This window comes from Heterodontus francisci, chromosome 4 (genome assembly GCF_036365525.1).
Source record: "Heterodontus francisci isolate sHetFra1 chromosome 4, sHetFra1.hap1, whole genome shotgun sequence".
Lineage (NCBI taxonomy): Eukaryota > Metazoa > Chordata > Chondrichthyes > Heterodontiformes > Heterodontidae > Heterodontus > Heterodontus francisci.
The window spans coordinates 146,074,622-146,093,848 of record NC_090374.1 but is presented as its reverse complement, the minus strand read 5'-3'; the positions used below and the strand labels follow the sequence as shown (position 1 = coordinate 146,093,848).

General features: G+C 41.1%; 1 protein-coding gene across 1 annotated transcript in view; it reads right to left on the bottom strand.

The window, feature by feature from the left end:
- Positions 1–19,227, bottom strand: part of slc24a2 (solute carrier family 24 member 2) — a 297,402-nt gene that overhangs the window by 100,190 nt on the left and 177,985 nt on the right. Inside the window, exons 2-3 of the mRNA XM_068028910.1 lie at positions 10,970–11,023; positions 8,397–8,505 (exon numbers count right to left, since the gene is read on the bottom strand). Coding sequence (XP_067885011.1) covers positions 8,397–8,505; positions 10,970–11,023 — 163 coding nt within the window. The remainder of the gene's footprint in view (positions 1–8,396; positions 8,506–10,969; positions 11,024–19,227) is intronic.

Genomic DNA, 19,227 nt, shown 5'->3' with positions numbered 1-19,227 from the left:
GGGGGGGGGGGGGTGGTTAAACTGTGGGAGGTGGGGGACTGTTCCTGACCCCACTGCAATTTTACACAGGGCAGTGAGAAACGGCCCACCCGCCCCAAGTCAATCAAGGCCCTTATGCGGCCAATTAACTGGCACTTAAGGGCCTACACCACCGCGGGTATTTTACCCTTGGCAGCTGGACAGCAAAGGCCCCAAAGGCCCCGCCTGGTAAAACCAGGCTGCCTTCTTGAGGGCTGAGGGGGGCCTCCTGATTGGGCATCCTACGCCCCACGGCGAGCCACCCCCAACGCACAACACTCCCCCCCGTCCCCTAACAGACCCCCGTTGCCCAGCCGATTGTCCCAAGCGAGGCCCTAAAAACCTACCTGTCTTCCGGGGCCATCCTTCACCTCGCTTGCGATGGCTAGGTGTAGTCCCAGCTGTGGCCACCATTCCCAGTGGCGCTGCTGGGACTAAGAGTTGCCGGCCCACGGATTGGCCAACAGCTCCATTAGGCGGGACTTCCTGCCTCAAGGAAGTGGAAGTCTCGCCCAAGACCAGTTAAGGGTATGGGGAGCGAAAATTCCTGACCTGGCTCCCCACTGACTTTTCAGCCGGTGGGCGGGGCCTCCCACCCAACAGAAAATTCTGGCCACTGACAGAGGCCCACCCATTCCTCTTTCAGAACTGCACCCCCACCCCCCCTCCCCACCTCAATGCCATTCAATCAAATACATGGAAATTGGCACACTAACCTGTGCAGGCTCCTGCAACAGCACCATCCACATTATAAAAAGATCCGAGCCCTAAAATCTGGGGCTCCTTGTACCTCCCATTCGAGTGCAGATTATTAACACTGTGCAGTTAAGATGAGGAAAATTAGACCATTTCTAGGCAGTGGAATATCATCGGGAGGTCACCTGGCATAGCTTAGAGTGGTGTCTGCACCATGACAATCAAAATATGTCACATCTTTGTGACATAATGCATTGTGTGTTCCACACATTCATTAAACAGAATAGAATCTATTTTTTTATTTTTATTTAGAGATACAGCACTGAAACAGGCCCTTCGGCCCACCGAGTCTGTGCCGACCATCAACCACCCATTTATATTAGTCCTACACTAATTCCATATTCCTACCACATCCCCACCTGTCCCTAATTTTCCCTACCACCTACCTATACTAGGGGCAATTTATAATGGCCAATTTACCCATCAACCTGCAAGTCTTTGGCATGTGGGAGGAAAGCGGAGCAGCCGGAGGAAACCCACGCAGATACAGGGAGAACTTGCAAACTCCGCACAGGCAGTACCCAGAATTGAACCTAGGTCGCTGGAGCTGTGAGGCTGTGGTGCTAACCACTGCGCCGCCTCGTGGATTGGTTAATTACTTGCAGAAAGCTTGACTTGGGTACAGCTAGAACCCAAATGCCTAAGACAGACAGATAACCCAGGACTATGTTAGGTTCACAGCATGTAATTGTAAGCACTAATCTACCTTAATTTTCCCAGAGCAATTAACCTCTTGTACATCCTGGGCCTCATTCACAACTTTGGTCCAAGGTTACATTTACAACACTTCGCAAATAATAGTTCTCCTCAAATTTGTTTTGTCCCCACAGAACTAACATTTTCCACTGTCTCTAGGAGATATTGAGGATGCTGCTTCTGATTATTTGAGACTGTCTACACTCTGTTGTAAGGGAAAGTATTGGGCTAACTGAAATCAATGTGATGCTTTGGGGTATAAATATAGAAATGATCATTTGTTTCAAGCCTAAAAACATCGATAAAAGTGCAACATAATAATGTCTCTAGTTCTTCACATTTTTTAAAATTATTCTTGTGCGAGATTCAAATTGTTTTCTTACGTATGAATTTGGAGAAGTCGGCCATTCGGCCGCTCGAGCCTGCTCCGCGATTCAATACAATCATGGCTGATCTTTTTGTGTCTCGAATTCTACACTCCCATCTACCCCTGATAACCTTAGATTCTGGTTAGGCAAGGCAATCAATCTACCTCCACCTTAAAAATATTCAATGACCCTGCCTCCACCACCTTCTCAGGCAGAGTTCCAAAGTCACACAACCCTCAGAGAAAAATTTCTCCTCATCTCTGTCTTGAAAGGACGACCCCTAATTTTAAAACAGTGCCCCCTAGTTCTGGACTCACCCACTAGAGGAAACATCCTTTCCACATCCACCTTGTCAAGACCGTTCAGGATCTTACAAACTTCAACCAAGTCTCCCCTTATTCTTCTAAACTCCAGTGAAAATAAACCCAGTCTGTCCAACCTTTCATTGTAAGCCAGCTCGCTCATTCTAGGTATCAATCTAGTAAACCTCCTCTGAACCAACTCCAATGAGAAAAACAGAAAATAGGTAACTATAGGCCAGTTAGCTTGATGTCCGTTGTGGGAGGACGTGTTAGAATCGATCATTAAGGAAGTTGTAGCTGGGCACTTAGAAAAACTCAAGGTAATCTGGAATAGTCAGCATGGTTTTGTAAAAGGGAAATCATGTTTAGCCTTTTTATTGGAGTTCTTTGAAGGAGTAACATTTGCTGTGGATAAAGGGGAGCCTGTTGATGTTCTGTACTTGGAGTTCCAGAAGGCATTCGACAAGGTGCCATATAAAAGGTTATTGCGCAAAGTAGGAGCTCATGGTGTAGGGGGTAACATTTTATTTTATTTAGAGATACAGCACTGAAACAGGCCCTTCGGCCCACCGAGTCTGTGCCGACCAACAACCACCCATTTATACTAACCCTACAGTAATCCCATATTCCCTACCACCTACCTACACTAGGGGAAATTTACAATGGCCAATTTACCTATCACCTGCAAGGCTTTGGTTGTGGGAGGAAACCGGAGCACCCGGTGAAAACCCACACGGTCACAGGGAGAACTTGCAAACTCCGCACAGGCAGTACCCAGAATCCAACCCGGGTCCCTGGAGTTGTGAGGCTGCAGTGCTAACCACTGCGCCACTAGCATGGGTAGAAGATTAGATGGCTGGCAGAAAACAGAGTATACATAAATGGGTCCTTTTCTGATTGGCAGGATGTGATTATATCAATGACTTAGATGAGGGGAGCGATGGCTTGGTAACTAAATTTGTAGATGACAAAGATAGGTCGGAAAGTATGTTGTGAAGTGGACATAAGGAGGTTGCAGACCAATATAGACAGGTTGAGTGAGCGGGCAAAAATCTGGCAGATGGAGTATAATGTGGGAAAATGTGAAGTTCTTCACTTTGGCAGGAAAAATCAAAAAGCAGAGTATTACTTAAACGGAGAACGACTGCTGAATTCCGAGATGCAGAGGGATCTAGGTGTTCTAGTGCATGAGTCACAAAAAGTTAGTATGCAGGTACAGCAAGTCATAAAGAAGGCTAATGGAATGCTATCTTTTATTATGAAAGGAATTGAAAGTGAAAGTAAGGATGTTATGCTTCAGTTATACAGGGCATTGGTGAGACCACATCTTGAATACTGTGTGCAGGTTTGGTCTCCTTCTTTAAGGAAGGATGTAAGTGCGTTGGAGGCGGTTCAGAGGAGGTTTACTAGATTGACACCTGGAATGAGCGAGTTGGCTTATGACGAAAGGTTGGACAGACTGGGCTTAATTTCACTGGAGTTTAGAAGAGTGAGGGGAGACTTGATTGAAGTAATAAGATCCTGAACTATCTTGACAAGGTAGATGTGGAAAGGATGTTTCCTCTTGTGGGTGAGTCCTGAATTAGGGGGCACTGTTTTAAAATTAGGGGTCGTCCTTTTAGGACAGAGATGAGGAGAAACTTTTCTCTGAGGGTTGTGCGACTTTGGAACTCTCTGCCTCAGAAGACGATGGAGGTGGGGTCATTGAATATTTAAGATGGTGGTTGATTGATTCCCTTGCTTAACAAGAATCTAAAGTTATCAGGGGTAGATGGGAGTGTGGAATTCAAGACACAAACAGATCAGCCATGATCTTATTAAATGGCGGAGGAGGCTCGAGGGGTTGAATGGCCGACTTCGGCTCCTAATTCGTATGTTCGTATGTATGTGCATCATTAATTAATCCTGTCACATTACACAATACCAAGTCTAATATAACCTGCCAGAATGTGCTGCTCAAAGAAACTATCTCAAAAGCATTCTATGAACTCATCATCCAGGCTACTATTGTCAATCTGATTTTTCCAGTTTATATTGATTAAAACCACCCATGATTATTGCCGTCCCATGCTCACAAGCACCCAATATTTCTTCTTGTATACTTCATCCTACATTGTGATTACTGTTAGGGGGCCTGTAGACCACTCCCACTAGTGGCTTATTTCCCCTAGTATTCAGTTCCACCCAAACCGATTCTACATCCCGATCTCCTGAACCAAGGTCATCTCTAACTATTGCACCAATGCAATATACACCGGGCAACCTCTACCTCTGGTTGTCATAATCAAAATGAAGTTTTACTGAATCTGTTTGAGCTGGTCTTGCTGCTAGATGCTGAATCTCTGGCTGAGAATTTCCTCGGGAGCTTCTCTTTCGCCACTGGTGCAATTTTTGGAAGTGTAGCGGAAGACTTGCTTACACGTGTAAACAGAGTTTCTGGCACACTTAGAGTGAAATTATGCCAGTGAAGTGGGAGGATCTCAAAGGACATTCCTGGCCAGATTTTGCAGCTGTGTGAACATCCCATAATACAGAACTGACTTTTATCTTCCATGAGTCTTGTAAGATTACCTAGTTAAGAGAGATGAGAAGTGTAGGCTGCTAGGATCTGAAATAATTATGTCCTGTGTAAAATTTGTCTGGGTGACCAAATTAGCTGTGTTGGAGAGAATGAAGAGAGGCCTCAAACAGGTTTATGTCACGTTTAGGTGACCTTTAAGTATTACAAACGTGACTATGGCACCAAAATTAGTGAGTGCATGAGCAAACAGGATTGCTTTGGAAACTTCAAGAAAAATCTCGATTTCCCCTTAAACATAGTGAATAAGGAAATTATTTTCATCTGGGATAATAGGCTTTTTGGAAAACCGTCAGGTTTGGATTCCTTGACATGCCTCTTTGGGTTGATCAGTTGGAGAAATAAGATGTCCCAGTCATTGGTAGGGCAAGTGATGTGACACAGCACGACATTCTGTGAATTCCTACCCTCTTATGTAGCAGAATTTGCTACTCAAGTACTACAGTTTCACAAAAAGCAAAAGCTTCAGAAGCAGCGCAAGTGCCCATTTCTGATGCCAACAATTCCTTAATCTGAATTATTAGGGACCCTAGATATCTTGATCAGGCTGTGACCAGTCTTCCCAGAGATGTCTCAGGCTTGCCATAGAGAAACAAATGTCTCCTGCTTGATGGATAGCATAATCTGCATGGAAAGGATAAACAGAGTTAAAACTTTAGGCCTCAGATTAGACTGGTAAATAATAAAGCTAATCAATATAGGGTACAGTATATATAATTTTTGTCATTAAATGACATCTGGCTTGCTAGAGCGTATAATTTCAGACTGCATGCAGTTAGTTGTTAGAATTATGTACTTAACTAACTGCAGTTACATTACAAGAGTGTTGTGATTAATAAGATAAAATGACTTGGATGGGGCATGCTGGGATACTTCAGATGATTAAATATGAGAACTCAGTACTTACCAATTTCCAAGTTATCTGCCTCCATTTCATTCACACCGTTGATAGATCCAGGAGACACCAGCACAGTTGGCATGGCTTAAGCAGGTGCAAAGGTCTTTGTGGACGGATCGATCTTCTGTAACATCTTGTTTGGAGTGGCACCATTAGAATGGTTCCAGCAATCTGTCCCATAGCGTTTCACTTAGCAGCCCACAGTTTTTGCAGAGGACTGGCATTCTTGTATGAGGAATCACACCTTAGCAACTCATAAGTGCTAATTGTATTGCATTGCTCTATTTGCAACCCTTCAGTAACTTGGAAATGTTTTGGTACTTTTCATCATTGGAACACATTTTACATGATTTGCTGGCTTGTTTTCATTTAAAGTGAATTGTTTTGCTGTTTTTTCATTAAAGCAGCAAATGAAAATATGAGATTTTGACTTATTCCGTATTTCATTGAACACTCCATTCCTGCAAACACTAGGGGAAGGAAGTTAGAACCTCCTATTTTGGTGCCCACAGCTCAGAACTGTCTGCTTAATCTATTTGTTCATAAACATCATCCTGCACTTCATTTATTCACAAAAGGTTTTCTAATAATGTGAAAAGCAGAATACTGTGGATGCTGGAACTCAAATAAAAATAGAAAATGCCAGAAATACTTAGCAGGTCTGGCAGCATCTGTGGAGAGGGGAACAAAGTTAACATTTCAGGTCTGTAACCTTTTGTCATCCACAGATGGTGTCAGGCCTGCTGAATAATTCCAGAGTTTTCTTGTATTTCTAACAATGTATACCGGGACATGTTCAAAAAATAAATTTTCCCAAGTCCTTTGCCAGTACAGAATACAACTACGTATTGCAGTTCCTTGAAGGATGATGGCATTTTAGACAATACTGTGCTTGGTCGACTGTTGTGCTGGGATTCATATTCTGTGGCAAGTAAAATAGAGAGGGATGTGAAACAGGTGACCAAAACGGGCCCGCCTGTTTCCTGCCCAACCAATTAGTCACTATGACCTCTTCACTAATTGTCTCTTGAAAATATATTTTCAACTTTGGCAAGAACTTGATCATTTTACTTCTGGATACTGTCTGTCAGAGAGTCTGGATAGAAACTTATAAATAATTAAGATTTTTCTTTATACAGAATGTCGTGCTGTGTCAAATCAGTAAAGTAAAATCAGAAAAGTAAAATCATAAAGGAGCCAAAACATAAAAATCTGCTACCACCTTAATTTTTCAGCTTTGACTGCACTAGGGAAATGAATTCTCAACATATTTTTCCGGTAACAGTTTTTACTCCTACTTAAATTCTTTTAGATGTGGCCTGGTCACCTCTGACGATGCTTTAACATGCAGCCTTTTCCAACCTCAATGGGAGTGCTCTTAGGAAACAGAATTAGTTAGTTCGTACAGTTAGTTCAAGCCTCGAACCACTGAAACTTGGGTTCTAATCCTACCTAATGTGATGGGGTGAAAGTTCTTGTTCCTCAATGCCTGCTGAACTTTTAAGTGAAATTAATTTATCCATTAGAATTCATTTCCAGATGGGCTTAAGCTAATGGCACAAAATTACTCACAATTCACCACTAATTGGGCAATCTCATTTAAAAATCCCATGAAGGCACTTGATGTTGGAATTATACATGCTGCAATGGCACAGTATAGGTACTTTCCTGATGCTGGGATTAACATGCATCTTTGGGCTGGTACAATAACAACTGGTCAATGTATGTCAGGCAGGCTATACCTGACCAAGGAGAGCAAATAATTTTAAAAGTATTTTTCCGTCAACATCGTCTTTTTGCAGGAGAATAAAGTGCAAGATAATTACCTCCAAAGCTGCACCTGTCCAAAGAAAAGTTACAAGTAACATTTGTTGAAATACTCTAATATTCCAGTGCTTTATCAAACCACAATTACAGGTATCTATACAAGGCATTATAAAAGACATAGGCAGTGAGTAAATGCCCCTTACCTTGATCAATCTGAATCTATTGCTCATTTCTGTACGATATTTATTACTACAAAGAAAAATGAATATAGCATGGCTATATTGAAAAAAAAGCTAAACTTTATGAGCTGGAGATTACAGGAGAAGTCTTTGGAAAAAAGTTTTAATTTTTTTTTTTAAAAGCTAGATCTTACATTGTGAAATCAAAGTAACATGGTTCTGCCAGTACGTTCTAACTATTCATCACAAACCACAAGCAAACACCACAAATGTGACTCACTGAATTATTCAGCCAGCTGTCTTAAAAGAAATAATGGGGAATTTTCAAAATGGTCTTGGAACAAAGTTGATATTAGTTACTCAAGAAAACCAATCCCTGCGCAAAAGACATTCGATTTTTATTTCTTCTCCTGGTCTTATGTTAGCCTCTTTTCCACTCCAAATAATTTTCTGTTCCCTTGACTTCAATTACAGGAGGATTACAAAAATGGGTTGCCAATTCGTTATCATCCATTTTGTTCGATTGTTCAAGTTGAATTTATATCCCAGTGGACTCAGAAGATTGCAGTGCAATGCTCAGGCAATCCAGAGAAATTTTCTTCTAAGGGCAATTCTGGGGGAGGGGAAGGCCCAACAGTATTTAGTCTACAGTAGATGCAAGCTTATGCTTTGTTTCAGTAGCAGGTATCACTTCATGTTATAATAGACCAAAGCACATACTAACTAAATCATGTAGTACAATAAATTGAGGCAAACCTGTTCGCAAAATTTCTTTTTTTGGACTATAAACAATTCCTTATGTGTAAAGTTTCATATCCAAGTGTAGTAGGTTACCTTCAGCGAGTGGATCCAGAGTGTTGATCATTAGCTGAAAGATGCTGTTCCTCATGAGGGTGTTGTGCAGGGAAGCTGAACTCCCACCCCGTTGGAGACGTGGCTTGGGCTGCAAAATAACAATGATAAATAAGCACCACATACATTTATTTCTCCTGTATTTTGAAGAACATCACTGCAGAATACCTGTAAAGTGATGAAAACTAAAAAAAGTATTTAATATCATAGTTAGTTTCATAATTTAATTCCTGGTTTATTCCCACCTTACTGCATATGGATACACTTCAAATTCCAGTTAATACAATGGGAGAATGCCAAAAACACCACTGTGCACCCTTAGAAATACCATTTCCTGTTTTGGAGGTGGCATTCACTGCAGTAGAGAGATTACAGAGTTTACATTTTTTTGTTTGTGCAGCAAGTAGACATTAAACATGTGATTCATGCTGGAATTTGGCACAGTAAGCTGATCAAAGGAGATAGCTGGGCACTTTAATTAGCTATTTTACAACATGACTTGCTTATTCTGGCATAATATTCATTAGTAGACTACTGCATTAGGATGCACTCAACGACAATTTTAATTTTCTTCATAATTAATCTTTCTACAATATTGAGATACGGTTGTAGACAATTCAAGTAAAAACATTTTGAATAATACAAGCAATATATAGCATCAACTCCATTTAATGTATGCAACTTGGCAATAGTTTTCATTCTAAACCGGTTCCTAGAACCCATTGGCTGTAGGGGAAATAATAAAGATGTATTAGGGCCTAAGGGTTACATGTAGGATTTTTGTTTTTAAAGAAAAGAGTTGCAAAGACCTGTAATTGACATTGTTTTCATATTCTATGTTGATTCTTGATAAAGGACTAACTGCCTCCTTAATGTGCCATCAAGAAAACTGATTTGGAGAGATCCTTGAACTCAATGATGCAGCGACTCCATTAATATATTATGCTATGTGTAGGTGTGTGAAAGGCATCTCCAGCACATAATCTTCAATTCTCCACCCACCCAATTCCCTCACTAGCAATGATTTGACCAAAATGTCACAAAAACAATTATTTGGAAGAGGGTGAGGAATAAATTGAATATTAAAGAAAGTCATTACTCTTTATAATGGTTTAGAGTCTTTTTAATACAAAGTTGACCCAAGGGCCATTATTCAGAACACTGCACTTTGACGTCGTGGATTTTGGTACACAGAGCATAATTTTGTTTTTTAAATTGCAGACTCGTGAAATGGGCAGATACATGGCAGATGAAATTTAAAGCAGAGAAGTGTGAAGAGATACATTTTGGTAGGAAGAATGGAGAGAGGTAATATAAACTAAATGTTACAATTTTCAAAGGGATGTAGGAACAGAGACACAAATCCTTGAAGGTGGCAGGACAGGTTGAGAAGGCTGTTTGCTTTTTTAAAAAATGTGGGATCTTTAGCTTTATAAATAGAGGCATAGAGTACAAAAACAAAGGAGTTATGCGAAACCTATATAAAACACTGGTTAGGCCCTAACTGGAGAATTATGCTTAATTCAGAGTACCAAAATTTAGGAAGGATATCCAGGCCTCAGAGAGGGTGCAGAAGAGATTTTCTAGAATGTTACCAGGGATGAGGGACTTCAGTTATGCAGAGAGACTGCAAAAGCTGGGGTTGTTTTCCTTGGAGCAGAGGTGGTCAAATAAGAGGAGATTTGATAGAGGTGTTCAAAGTCAAGAATGGTTTTGATAGAGTGAATAAGAAAAAGCCAATTTCAGTGGCAGAACAATTGCTAACCAGAAGATACAGACTTAAGGTGATAGGCAAATAGACCAGAGGCAACATTTTTTGTGCAGCAATTTATGATGATCTGGAAGGCACTGCCTTAAAAAGGATGGTAGAAGCAGACTTAATGGTAATTTTTAAAAGGGAATTGGATAAATACTTGAACGGAAAACATTTACAGTGAAGCAGCAGGGGAGTGGGACAAATTGGATAGCTCTACCAAAGAGTCCGCACAGACATGATGGGCCAAATGGCCTCCATCTGTGCTTTATCATTCCATAATTCTATTATTCACTTGCTCACTTGTTAAAATGCAAAACTTTCTCATGAATTAGTGTCAGCTGTACAGTCAGTCACAGGGATGAATTTTAATAAGCAATCTGCTAGTCCTCAATTATGAAAAGCAACTTAACTGAATTTGAAAACAAAAGTGATCTGCAGCATCTATTAAGCTGCAGTGTGGTCCCCACCGGATTCTATTCTGGAACTGGGATCTCAAGCTGATTAAGGCAATAACTCCTCTTGTTTTAATTAGCACCCCCCCCTCCCCTCCCAATCCCCCCCACCAGCTTATTCCATTCAGCTGGAAACTGCACCATTAGTCATCATACCATCAGCCATTCTCAGCATTGAACAATTACTCACATAACAAATTTCACCAAGTATGTGTTCTATATTCTTGCAACAGAGAAAAATATGAAGATAATTTGGAACAATTACACCACATACACCACATGACTTAGAGTGGACAGCCAAGACATCACACAGCATCACCACGAGAACCAGTTACAATTGCTCCTACCGTGAGCATGTTGGGATCCTTCTGACCAGCATTGGCTTCCTGATGATTACCCACCTTTTAAGTAGTGAGAAAGGGGGTGGGGGAAGTGAACAAAACAGTAAACCATAAATTAAATGAAAGGGACAAAGGAAGGCACAATCAGCAAAGCAATCAAAATAACTAAAGAAGAAAAAAGCTGTATATCATAAAAAAGTGAAAGCATTTCAAAGACATTTCAGAAAAAGAGGCTGAAAATGTTTCAGAGGTAATAAAGCAGACAGCCCAAGTGTTACACAAAGGTTGCAGAAAAAAACTGAAATGTAGAAGTAATTGTCAGTTCAAGAACTTATTCCGATGTATGGCAATTGAAGTGTTCATTCGTTCAATAGGCACAGCATTAACATTCCCTGGAATAATGAAGCCAACATACAATTTTACTGAGTTGAGAGACAAATTGCACTGAAATGATGATTTTATTTACAAAGGAAAATTAGCTACATGGACAATACACTTTCAATTTTCCAATTTTTTTCCAAGCAATTGCTATTGAAAAATCATACAAATAATAAAAATTCTCAATATAAATTTAAAAAGAAAGAATTTATCAAGATATAAGCAATCTTGGCAAGGCCATATTTATTGCCAATCTTGAGTGGCCCTGATAAGGTAGTGCTGAGCCAACCACTGGAGCCTTTTAATGGTAGCACTCCTACAATGATGCAAGATGAGGCAATTACACAAGTTTCCCCATCACCTCTCTTACTTATGACCTTTGTAGCAGTTATTTACAACTGAGTGGTTGCTAGGCTACTTGGGAAGTCTTAAGAATTAACCACAGTGTAGGACAAGCGCCACTTGCTGACCAGACAGAGATGGCAGGCTCACCTCCATCGCCTAGCAGAACAGTCTGAGGGCTTTCCACTTCTTCCTTGAACAGAGGACCAACCTGTCCCCTTCCATCACCACCCTCCTCTGCCTGACTGAACTTGTTCTCACATTGAACATCTCCTTCAACTCCAATATTCCATACTAGCGCTTCAATATGTCTTCCATTTTTCCTCAAACAAGGATTTTGCCCCCACCATGGTTGACAGAACCCTTGACCATGTCCATTCTAGTTGACTTACATTTACTGTCACCACTTCCCCTCCCTCCCAGAATCATGATAGGGTTCCACTTATGTTCACCTTTCACCCCACCAGCCTCTGTATTCAACGGATCATCTTGCACCATTTCCACCAAACATATCTTCCCCTTCCCTCTACTTTCAGCATTCTGAAGGGATCTTCCTCTCCGTGACACTCAGGTCCACTCCTCAGTCACCCCAACACCTTCCCCTATGGCACCTTTCCATGCAAGTACAGGAGATGCAACACCTGCTCTTTTACCTCCTCCCTTCTCACTGTCCAAGGCCCAAACACTCCTTCCAAGTGAACAGTGATTCACAAGTACTTCTTTCAATTTAGTATTCTGTATTTGCTGCTCACAATGTGGTCTCTTCTACATTGGGGAGATCAAATGCAGACTGAATGACTGCTTTGTGGAACACCTCTGTTCAGTCCGCATGTGTAACCCCGAGCTTCCAGTCACCTGTCATTTTAATTCTCCACCTTGCTCCCACTCTGACCTTTCCGTCCTTGGCCTGTTAGTGTTCCAATGAAGCTCAATGCAAGCTTGAGGAACAGCACGCCTCATCTTTCGACTGGGCACTTTTGAGCCTTCTGGACTCAACATTAAGTTCAACAATTTTAGATCATAACCTTTACCCCCATCTTGTTTCATGTTTCTTTGCTGGTTTGAGTTTTTTTCATTCCTTTTCTATTTCCTTTACTTTGCATTCAGACAGCAGCTATCCTACCATTCACACCTCCTCTAAACACATCTAGTGTTTCTTTACTTGTCCCATTACCACTCCCTTTGGCCTTGCACGATAACCCTTTTGCCATTTAATCTCTCCTGCACTCCACCCTATCACAGACCTTCCGTTTTGTTCTCTTTCCCACTCTTCCCCCTTTCAGTTGCATAAAGCCTAACATCTCTAACTTTTCACAGTTCTGATCAAAGATCATTGACTGAAACTTTAACGCTTTCTCTCTCCACAGATGCTGCCAGACATACTAAAATTTCCAGCATTTTGTTTTTATTTTTTATTTATGCAAGAAATAGTGTTGAGAACATGTAGAAGTTTTGTAGCACCACTTTGCCAGCACAAACTGGGCACAGGCAGTGAGACAAGAGGGCAAACTGGTAGGTCGTAGTCTCGATCAATACTGGTCCTCAGGACCACTGGCCAAGCTGCATACAGGCCATGAAAAACTGAGCACAGTAGACCTAATGCAGACAAATGCCCCAGCAGGATTCTTGAACTGATGTCAGGCCTCTTATTAACACACACAAGGGCCAGCAAATCTGTTTATGATGACCACCTGCAAAGCTACCTTTACTAATACGGCAGCACTCGATTGGGCGTGGCATGTTGCACCAGGAATTGGTTCTTTTTATTGTTTTGTTACCCAGTAAACAGGCAGGAGGACCAATTTTTGTCCATATCTAGATTATATGCGCTAATAATCAGTTTTACAATGATTGTGTCAATCACATTATAAGGGATTCCTGGACTTTTCCAATAAACACACAAATTTCACCCATTTCCCTTATGAAATCATCCAAACCCTACTACCTTGTGTCCACTTCTGGAAAAAAACCCTTTCCCAATTCAGTTACAACTGCACTTTCAAAATCCCTGTCTAGCCTTTGGCCCTTCATTCACCACGACATTTCTGCAGCTGCTGATCTGCTTAACCACACCCCAAACTCCACCTGTAATGCCTACGTCCCCATTAAAACTATTACTCTCTCTTATGTTGGCCGTCCCCACCATCCCAGCCCTGTACGATCCTCATCTCTGCTTCCTCAAGTCCAAGGGACACAGATGTAAGCAGATATGGTGAACTGGTTTAGCCATTTGCTGCCAGAACACACTGGTTTGGATTTTTCTTGTTAATTTCTTACTTCTTTTACTTTGTGTTCAGACAGCAACTATCCTACCATTCACACTTCCTCTAGAGACATCTATCGTTTCTTTACTTGTCCCATTACCAGTCCCTTTGGCCTTGCACCATGAAATCTTTTGTCATTTAATCTCTCCTGCCTCCCACCCGATCACAGATCTTCCCTTTTGTTGTTCTTCCCAACCTCGTCCCTTTCACTTGCTCAAAACCTATTACATTTCTAATTTCTCCCATTTCTGATGAAAGATCACAGACCTGAAACGTTAACTCTGTCCCTCTCTGGCAGATGCTGCTAGACCTTCTGAGCATTTCCAGCAATTTCTGTTTTTATTTCAGATTTCCAGCATCCGCAGTATTTTCCTTTTGTGTTAATTTGCTCAAAGTATGAAATCCATAAGTAACTTCAAGACAGATATAGTTGTACTACCAGCCTGTACTAATTAGTTTCCATTAGAATATTTTGTAAAAAAGCATGTACTTAAAATGTTAATGTTTAAATAATACGATTGAAATAACAAATCTTGGCACGGATTTAGCAGTTATTCTAAAAAGATTTAAATGCCAGAGTAGTTTTTTTTTAAACCACTGGGACCATACTGCAAGATACTGCCTTCTGACAGTAAGCTGCTAAAAACTAAAATGACATTAACTCACCACTGCTCTAAAGAAACAGGGCCTCAGGCTGATATTAAGTAACAGACAATCTGAGTTATTTGCACAAATTCATACTGCTGTGATGTGCTATCTGAACAACGTTCCGGAATCAACTAAACGTACTCTCTGATTTGATGAGATTGTAGTTATTCACATAATGTAACCTTCTGGGAAAATTCATCAAATTTATGATTTAAATTCAACGCAATGTCAGACAATGTCAGACGGTATCCATCTGTCTCAAGTTGCTCAATCACTATTGTGAAACCTTTGTAGATTACAAATGGGACCTTCTGAAAATTAATTGCAAATAGAAAGAGGCGAGAAATGACCCAGGCATGAGCTTGGAAATAATTCTATGGCTTCTTCGCCACTTCTGCCACAGTTAGAGCTAGAATTTAAATAAACTACATTTGGATTAGCTTATTTCATGGCAATCAGCTGTGGAGTATCATTCAACAAACTTGCAGTGATTCCAGCATAAAATCATTAATACTTCAGTACAAACATCAACCTTCAGCAAAAGAGCAGCTCCTGTCTGCTGTGGTCCCGCTGCCTGTATCTGCCGCATAAACATTACCAAGTACCGGATAAAAGACCATTGAATCCTTTGAGACTATTCCTCCCAGTCATGTACAATTTTGTCTCATTATGGACTCTACCCAATTTATTTAACCTCCTGTGGGAGGTCAAATATAAAGCATTATTGAATTTCATCCTGACTCCCCAAAATATTCAAGTAAAACTCCAGGATATCAATCTAACATTTAAGCTTTTATCCTTCAAATAGGTTACATTCCATACCGACATTCTCATGGCATCTCCAGCAAAACAGGATTGAGCTCCACAGAGTGTTTGATCTACATCTGTACTTATCCTTATAGCACTCAGTCTTGTTTTAAACAGATACTGATCCAGTCTTTTTTTTTCAAAAAGTTGATCAACATACTATTAAATTCTTTTGATGAGATTCTGTTCCACAGAACTCCCACTCTATTATGTTTCACCCACCTCCATACTCATCAACCAAGTAAATAGAAAAGCTGACAACTCCAAAACAGACATGAATGTAGGCCTTGACATGTGAACAAAAGATTTGCACTGAAAGTGCAGCAGCATGCATGGGTTTGTAAGCATACCTAATATTGGATCATATTTATTTCAGGGGAAAAATCTAAATTAAACAGAAACATAGTTTAAAGCAGAAGTGAATTTAGAAGTTACTGAAGAAGGATGTGAATGGTAAAGATAAAAATCTTTTGCTGGGGTGGGGGAAGAGGAGATCTGGAGCCAGGAGCCCCCAAAAATGTTGATTCTTGTACCTTACTTGTTGCATTTTCTGGCATTTTGAAACTCACTGTGATTCTGCCTTTAAAGCCAAAAATAATTTCTCCTGGACAGGCTAGAGATACATTTAATATGAATATTATGAGGGGAGGCTGGGGGCATATTAATTTTCACCACTGAGTGGTAAACTGGTGGAGAGGAACGCTGGTCCATTATAGAACCTGGCCAAATTTGGTTCTTAAATAAGCATGCGATCCTGCTCCACCAGTGTACCACCCAATCAGTGGTTATGGCTGTCTACACCATCACCCTCCAGTACCTCTCCTGTGATGTCCAGTTTGATGGGAGTGCCCTTACTTAGTTCCATTCTTACCTATTTAAGTGTAGCCAAAGCATCTCCAACAGTGACTTCACTTTCCTTCCCACTCCATGACCTCTGCAGCCCCCCCACCACGGATCTATTCTTGCCCTTCTCCTCTTACTCATTTACATGCTATCCCTAGGGGACATCATCTAGAGATATGAAGTCAGCTTCCATCTGTATGCTGATGCCATCTAGCTCTACCTATCTGCCACCCCTCTCAATTGTTCGACTGCCTGTGTGTCATGACCATGCTTAACCAACATCTAATCTTGCATGGAGGTGCAATTTTCTCCAGCTAAATTTTGTGAGGACCAAAACCATTACCTTTGGGTTCCTGGCACAAACTCCATAACCTTGTCATCGATTCCATTCTCCTCCTTGGCCACTATCAAGTTGAAGTAGACTGCTTGCAAGTGAGGCATCCTATTTCATCAAAGCTCAGCTTCTAACCTCAGACAATCATTTAGGGCATAGGTGGCCATTCAGCCCATCAAGTCCATATGGGCTCTCTGTAGAACAATCCAGTCAGTCCCACTGCCCCGCTTGATCCCTGTAGCCCTGCAAGTTTATTTCCTTTAAGTGCTCATCCAATTTCCTTTAGAAGTCATTGATGGTCTCTGCCCTCTTCCCACGTGGGCAGCATGTTTCAAGGTCATGAACACTCGCTGCGTAAAAAGGGTCTTCCTCACATTCCCCCTGCATCTTATTCCTAAAACTCTCACTGTGTGTCCCCTAGTCCTTGTATTCTCTCCATCACAAAGATCACCGACTTCTAGCTGTATAATATTGCCTCCTCTGCCCCTACCTGGGCCCAATTAACACAAACTTTCATCTATGTCTTTGTCACATCCAGACTCAACTATTCTAATGCTCTCCTGGTCATCCTTCACCCCTCATAACCTTCAAGCTCATCCAAAGCTCTGTTTTCTGTATCCTATCTTACATCAAGTCCAACTTGTCCACCACTCCTACCCTTGCTGACCTACATTGGCTCATATTTTCCCAGAATCTCAGATTTAAAATGGTCATCCGCACAGTTACATCACTTCTTGGTCATGTCCTCCCTATCTTTATAATCTCTTCCAGTCCTACAAGCCTTAACCTAAACTCCACTTTTTTTTTTTAATTCATTCATGGGATGTGGGCATCCCATATTTTCAAATCAGGATGGCACATAATTTGAAGGGGTACTTGGAAGTAGTGGGGTTCGCATGCATCTACTACCTTTTTCCTTCTAGATGATAGAGATTGCGGGTTTGGAAGGTGCTGTCGAAGAAGCCTTAGTGGGGGGTTGTTGCAGTGCATCTTGTAAATGGGACACACTGCTTCTACTGTGCGTCGGCAGTGAAGGCTGGGAATGTTTAAGATGGTGGACAGGTTGTTGATCAAACAGGCTGCTTTGTCCTGGATGGTGTTGAGCTTCATGAGTGTTATTGGAGCTGCGCTCATCCAGGCAAGTGGACAGTATTCCATAACACTCCTAACTTGTGCCTTGCAGATGGTAGATAGGCTTTGGGGAGCCAGGTGGTGAGTTACTTGCTGCAGGATTCCCAGTCCTCTGACCTGCTCTTATAGCCATAGTATTTGTGTCTTGTCTAATTAAATCTCTACTCAATGGTAAGCCCTAGGATGTTTATGGTGGTAGATTCAGCAATGGTAATGCCGTTGAAAGTCAAGGAGGTGGTTAGACACTCTTGTTGGAGATGCTCATTACCTGGCATTTGTGTGGTGCGAATGTTACTTACCACTTATCAGCCCAAGCCTGAATCTTGCTGCATGTGAGGAAGGACTGCTTCATTATCTGAGGAGTTGCGAATAGACTGGACACTGTACAAATTGGTGAACAACCCCATTTCTGACCTTATGACAAAGGTGAGTTCATAGATGAAGTAGCTGATTGGGCCTAGGACACTGCCCTGAGGAACTCCTGCAGGTGATGTCCCAAGTCTGAGATGATCGGCTGCCAACCACCACAACCATCTTTCTTTGTGCTGGGTATGATTCCAACCAATGGAAAGCTTTCCCTGATTCCCACTGACTTCAATTTTACCTGGGCTCCTTGATGCCATGGCAGAAGACCGTGACCCGCACACCTATTGGTGGGACTGCATTTGTGCTTGTGCTGGTTTTATGTTCTACATAGGTAAATGACCTCTGCAAGAAATTTCAGTGCAAGTTTCCATCAGCATGATTGGTGTTGAAGCCGATATAATTTCTGCGCAATAAGATCCAGGAAATCAAAGGACAATATGTTTCTATATAAATGCAAGTTCTTTTTAAATGTAGTTTAGAAGTTTTAAAAGATGTTTAAAGAAAACTATTAGATCATGATTACAGGCTCTGATCAATTACAATGTTCCCTAGGGGACATTCCACTGTGCACTGCCAACTATCAAAGTTACATGCTGTTGTTTCATTTTAAGTTTTGATTTTTAATTGCACTGCATGGAGAGGTAAAATCAATTATTTCAGCATAGATGCAAGCTAGATGTTTAGAAAATAGTACAATCTGGACTAATACCTTCTCGTGGCATTTCGATGAGGTTAGTTATAAACTAATTTCATATATAGAGTTGCCAAATGTGGGATAACAATTTCTTGGCTGGATAAGATGCATTGCCCAATTAGATATGAACAGAAATAAAAGTTAGCCCCAAATGTGGCTTTCACCTTAACAAAAATTATTCAGCAGACACTGTTCCAATTAGACTCTCAAAAAAAATTATCAAAAATTGAAAAGATTTACCCTTTCATTTGTTTCTAAGACGAGAACTGATTTAAAATTCAGTTTGGAGACGATTGTGGTGCCTAGTTATTGACTTTACAAAGACATGATTGATGGCTTCTTGGGGCATGCTTAAACTGTATTATCCATTCAATTTTTTAAGGGAAGCCAAGAGCTAACATTCGAGAATGAGCGCAGTATTTTAACATGCCACTAACATGTCAATGATATGCATAGG